Here is a 6,000-nt window from a genome sequence, read left to right on the forward strand (position 1 = left end):
CAACTGCTGGCAAAAGGAGTATGTCCGGCGTCAACCTCCGCCAAGGGTTATAATTTCCAGTACGTCTTGTGCCTGGCAAATTACTGCATTGCTGCCGGACCCAGCTTGCCCAGAGAAACCCTCTTGTTACCACCTTTCATCACTCGCTTTCGTACTCTGGCATCCCTCGGTTTCGTACCAGTTCGCCATGTCTGGGGCAGCCATAAAATCTGCGCATGACTTCGACCCTTTAGACGAAGCTCTCAGGCCACCAATAAACGAGACAGAGGAGGATCGTGTTATCAGACAAGCTCAAGAAGCAGAGGCACGCAGGGTGAGCCAGGCAATAGACGATTCAATAAGAGCGGAGAAGCAGGCGCAGAAGAAGAAGGGTATCGTCAGGCTCTTATTGTTGGGTCAAAGTGAATCTGGTATGTCCGACCTGGTCAATGTCATTTACATTCACTTCAACAATTGGGCGGTAGGTAAATCAACAACACTAAGACGTGCGTCTGAATAGCTCCACCACGGTGGGTGTTTGTCGAGAAACTGAGTAATTCTCCTTAGACTTCCAAAAACTATACACTCCCACTGCCTTTCATGAAGAGCGCATACTCTGGCGCAGCGTCATACAGCTGAACATTGTGCGGTCTGTCCGTACAATCCTCGACGCTTTATCCGACCTTCGACTCCCTCACCTTGATAGTGGAGGTGAAGACAGCGATGACAGCGGAGCCAATTTACCCCAGGAGCTCGAGATGTTACAGATGCGCCTCACTCCATTGCGCCATATTGAGGCGCTACTCATTGCAAAGCTAATACCTCCAAGCGAAGATGAGGCCACTTCTATCATCGGAAGCAGTGCTATAAGCGCATACCACTCTCATCGCAGCCGGAGTAGTGAGCATTCACGGACTCAAGAAGTCTTTGTACGCCCTGGAGCCACATGGAAGGGAGCGCTAGCGAAGACTACTCGTACTCGACCAATCTCATTAGGGAATACGGGCATGCAAACCCGAGACGAAGCTCAAGAAGTTATCCATTCGTGCAGTTATGACATCATGGTTCTCTGGAATGACAGGCTTGTTCGGGAAGTATTGCGACGAAGAAAAATTCGCCTCGAAGAATCCTCCGGCTTGTAAGCATTCAGTCTCATCTCAGGTCCAGTGCTGCTTGAAACATTGTCGTTCTAGCTTCCTCAACGACTTGGACCGAGTCACAGCCCTAAATTACACCCCAAGCGATGGTGAAATACTCTCATGTTTGGCAATGAAGGGACCTGAGTTGACCGTTGATATAGACGATGTACTCCGAGCGCGCCTGAAGACAGTTGGCGTCTCGGAGTATCGGTGTGAAATGGAAGCCGTGGCTGGACGTGAAAGTGGTACTGAATGGAGGATAGTTGACGTTGGCGGTTCCCGGTCGCAGGTACGTACTCTTTGCTTCTCTCATCTCACGCTCAGTCTTCCGACATGTGCTACCCTTCAGAGAGGTGAGAAGTTTATTGGTATTCATTGTTATCTGATACTGAATCCCTTCTTTTTAGCAACATGGGTACCTTTCTTTGATGACGGTTCGTCCTCAGCTTTCTTCACTTGCAGTCTGCTTAATACCTATGACACCTAGTCGACGCCATCATCTTCCTCGCGCCAATATCTAGTTTTGATCAAGTTCTTGCTGAGGATCGCAGCGTGAACCGACTTGTCAGTCACCTGTCATGATATCATTCTTCTTTGAGCTTACTATTTCTGTACAGGAGGACAGCGTGCTATTATGGAAAGCTGTTTGTTCGAACAAACTGCTCGCGAACGTTGATCTTGTTCTGTTCCTGAACAAGTGCGACATACTTGATTCGAAACTCGCGTCAGGAATAAGGTTATCGAAATACGTTCGCAGCTACGGGGACCGTCCTAACGATATGGAGACAGCCTCAAAATGTTAGCCGAACATCTTTACTCGACTCAGCCACTGATCCTTGTTCGCAGACTTCCGAAGCAAGTTTAGCGCGATACATCGAGAATATTCACCGCTCCCACGGAAATTTTATGGATTTTGTACGACTGTTACAGTATGCACATTCATCTTCATTCTATCCATGGTTCCTAAATTTGGCTCTATAACGCAGGACACGACTACGACTGCTGGTATTCTTGCTAGTGGTAAGTCCGGCGTGGTGCTTCCAATCATATTTGCTGACATCACGATGACACTAGTGCGAGACATGGTTGTACGCAGGCACCTCAAGCAATCTAGGCTGCTATAGTAGCATTCATTGGCTTGATCCTAACGACCAGGCTTCTAGAAGAGTCGCCTGAGGCAACTGTTGCCGTGTCCTCTGTTTGCTACCTGCTACCTGCCTCTACGCTTGAAACCACATCACACACATTCCATCCCAATACCCAGATACGCCGCAACATGGCCATCCCCCTTTGCTAACGAAACAGTACCGGCATTTACGCCTATCCACGATTCACGACATTATCTCTTCCCTCCCTCCATCATTTTGCCTGCTCTGGAAGGAGCAGCATCTAGTTTTCACAGCAGCTGTAGCACATAGTTCAGGAGATCCCGCTATCCACTCATCTCACTTTATTTCTGTCCTCGATTTACGTGTTTATCCATTGGTTAGTCCTACTGCACTCATGTTCTCTGGATTTTCAAGGCACCTGTGGATCTGCCCCATAGTTACCACGCATTCGGCATACCTGTTTACTTCGCGGGGGCGAGCGCGTATATGCTCATTCTGTACTGTAAAATTGTACAACTGATGTGCTACCACTCCTCATATACATAACTGTTAAACGTTAAACCTGAATCCCTGCGCGTGGACAACCAAGTGATCCGCAAAATCTTGGCAGATCGTTCGCAGTTCCCCTACCACTTTCTTTCGCGAAATTGCACTTTGGGCGGATTTTTAAAGCAATGTGTTGTGTCAGAGGAAAGCAGAGAAAAGTCAGGGCTGTATGCCTACTCGAAGGCTAGACCCCATTCGCAACGGTAACTTCGATCGAAATCGGTTCTGGATTATTTGTATTCGCGCAAGGTTCCTCTCACAGCTTCGAGATCAAAAGAAAACGGTCTACTTATACAGTACAAGGTAGTCTACATATGCCTGAATTATGTTGATTTGGGCGACTTGAGTGTAGGGGGATTCAAACGGCGTTGAAGGAAGCGAGGCGAATGCCCTGTAGCGTGGTCAAATCTCCCCCTGTGAATCGGACATCTGAGATATATTCATCAGGCACCAGTGTACCTTTGCGGGAACTTTCATCCGCCTGGTCAAACCTGGTATCTCCCATGCCTCCTTCCCTGTCCGTTATCTGGCTGAAAAGCTGTCTCAACAATGCATAGCTCGGCTTTTCTTCAGACTTCAAACCACGGCAGTGGTCGAAGTACGTTGTGAATTCCGTAGATGAGCGCGCAAGCAGGTCACGGAACGCTGAACCGGCTTTCATCTCCCCGATTCGAAGTAGTTTGGCCTCGACACTTGGCGGGTAGATGCCTTGCCAAGGCAGATGTCCATGCAAAAGATATAGTAGGACGTTGCCCAATATCTCAAGGTCGTCTCGCCGTCCTTGTTCTGCCCCTCACTCGTTAGTACCGAGCAAAAATTAGATTAGTGTTCACGAACCTCGTCCAAGATGTGCATATAGCTCATATACCTCGCGGTCCCCACTGGAACGCGGCCTTCACGGAATGTTATATGTGCTCCTGTCGATGGGTCGACGTAAACCTTCGCTAGACCAAAGTCGAATAAGTAGACGATGTGAGACTTCTCCCCGATGCCCATCGCAAAATTTTCAGGCTTGACATCACGCAGGACGACTCCTCGTGAATGTGCGAATTCAATTCTATCCAACTGACAAGAAGCGCACAAATCAATATCAAACTGGCGCAGACATTCAACACACTTACCATTTGCAATCCGAGCATAAATACCTTCTTCAAAGAAAGCTCACCCCTGCATAGTCTTCGGAGCTGTTCGAGATTCGCATACAGCTTCGTAAGGCAGTGCGAAGGGTGTCTGGTGGGACATCCCTATGCAGTCTCCGATTTAATTGCAACCTTCGAGCCGGTGAGAACATGGAAAGTACTCGACACATTTCCTGGTAGGTCATAACACATCAGCGAGTTCGAGACAGAACAGTACGCATGTAAACACACCAAAGCCTCCCATTCCAAGTATGCTTGTCACCTGATATATGCCATAGACGCGGATTTGCAATTGGAAACTCATAGCTTGCTTCAGTGGTGAAGGACAAAGGACAGACGATGACTGTTGTAGCTTCATTGCTAGAGCTTGTAATCCGTCGACCAGTAGGGTGGGATCACATGTCCCGAGGTCAACTTCCGATCCCAAGCATCCAGGACGTTGAACCAGAACGGTTGGGAAACCCGCGATGCTTGCCGGTTCCATCACTCGGTAATGACTAGATGCCACTACAAGAACTTCGCTTTCTTCGACAGTACTGCATGCTAAATGAAAGCGATCCAAGAGGTGTGAAAACATGAAAGAGTTTGGGCCGAAGAGTTCTGAAAGGGGAGCATGTTGATCGGACCGGTTGAAAGTCGGGGAAGCGAAAAGGATTCCGCGTCCGGGATTGAAAGACCGACCAGCAGATAACCCTGTTCGATAAGCATCCTCACAGTCGCTTCTGCATCGTCGTATAAAGCAGGCTGTAGGATAGTCCGGACAGCTTCGCGGAGTACCACTTCACTCGGCAGCGCTCCTAAAGAAGTGCAGACATCTTCCAAAGCGCGCCGCACAATGTCAGGATAAGGTGCGTCAGCGTTGTCTCTGTCTCATGAGTTCGCATTAGAGATACACTTCAGACAGTTAGCGTCTTGTCGCGGATAGCAGACGCATAGCGTTGTTTACAGCACCGTCACGATCCTCATTGCGGGTGAGCAGTTCGAGCGTGTGTGCCAAGACTCGATATCAAACCTGTTCTTGACACGCATTCTCCTGGAGCGCAATGTGGGTTTTCGACACACGCAGGGCTAGAAAAGGGCGGGTTGTCAAAGAAGTCGCATTTTCGACCCCATACTGTGATGTCTAAGAAGCCGTGCGCTGTGGAATAAATTTTGCTATCACGAAAGAGTGAGGCATTTGACGAAACTGCCGCGAATTATGAGTCTGACCAGAACAAGACCAGCAGAACAGTACATCATTGATCCATTACGTAAATTGATGCCCATTGCACGTGAATATTTGAATACTGGTCGCCAATGATCAATCTGCCATGAATTCACGCACCCATACGAGCTAGTTCATGATTAAATCGAAAGATTGCCTGATTTTCAGCAACTCAGCGAGGCAAATTTGGTGTGTGTTGTTTCCAAGTTGTTTCACCCTGGCTAGTCCAAGCGCGTGCTTAATGGCATCACTAATTATCAGGGGAGTAAGAGTGCATGTAAGTGCGAGATGTTGGTCTCGAACTGACATTTTGGGAATTCGGCAAGACGCACAACGCTTCCTAGAACAGCTGTACTTAGAGAGACGAGGAGTGTCAGTGACACCCAGATTTGTCGCAACATATATGATGGCCCTTTCCTTTGCTAAGGACATCAGTGTGTCAAAGTACCGGTATTTACGCCTATCCTCTAACTACTAAGCACTGTAGTGTTTCGTCTCCCACATCAAACAACATGTCTACTTGTTCAGCTCATGTCTATAGGTAATCTACATACGGCTGAATCTTGAAGTGGGTGAGGTGGGTGCAGCACTCAAGTACTTGGCCCGTTGTTACGGTTCTCTTTTCCTTATCTCACCTGCTTACTAAGCAGCTTACTAAGCCTTCTATAACATTCCATCACATTCTATTGTACGATACTCTTTCTCTTTTCTCATTGGCTTATCATATTCCAACTCCACTTTAACTATTCAAACTCCGTTTCAATACTCTTATTTAAACCTTGTCTCTACCACTTGTATTCTTTAACTTGACCTACGCAGACCAGGGCCTGCAATTCTACTGCTTAACTCGCACAACTCGATACTAGGGTATCGCTAGACTTTCG

At 47.9% G+C, this 6,000-nt stretch overlaps 2 protein-coding genes across 2 annotated transcripts; one reads left to right on the forward strand and one right to left on the reverse strand.

Annotated features, from left to right (window-relative positions):
- Positions 1-187: 187 nt before the first annotated feature.
- Positions 188-2,242, forward strand: EDB91DRAFT_1052546 (G-alpha-domain-containing protein; the record flags this gene model as incomplete). The annotated part of the gene is made up of 11 exons (XM_041313685.1): positions 188-410; positions 465-485; positions 547-1,117; positions 1,173-1,225; positions 1,280-1,411; positions 1,526-1,552; positions 1,606-1,682; positions 1,736-1,916; positions 1,965-2,047; positions 2,105-2,138; positions 2,193-2,242. The coding sequence occupies 11 exons, from the start codon at positions 188-190 to the stop codon at positions 2,240-2,242; spliced, it is 1,452 nt and encodes a 483-aa protein (XP_041177651.1).
- A 784-nt stretch (positions 2,243-3,026) lies between these two features.
- Positions 3,027-4,597, reverse strand: EDB91DRAFT_1346847 (kinase-like domain-containing protein). The gene is made up of 5 exons (XM_041325898.1): positions 4,144-4,597; positions 4,045-4,085; positions 3,895-3,978; positions 3,607-3,838; positions 3,027-3,559 (listed from the first exon to the last, which is right to left on the reverse strand). Exons 1-5 carry the CDS (start codon positions 4,487-4,489, stop codon positions 3,132-3,134), a joined length of 1,131 nt encoding a protein of 376 aa, XP_041177652.1. The 5' UTR covers positions 4,490-4,597; the 3' UTR covers positions 3,027-3,131.
- Positions 4,598-6,000: the final 1,403 nt, after the last annotated feature.

Source organism: Suillus paluster (assembly GCF_016628075.1).
Source record: "Suillus paluster strain FC165 chromosome Unknown EDB91scaffold_23, whole genome shotgun sequence".
Taxonomy (NCBI): domain Eukaryota; kingdom Fungi; phylum Basidiomycota; class Agaricomycetes; order Boletales; family Suillaceae; genus Suillus; species Suillus paluster.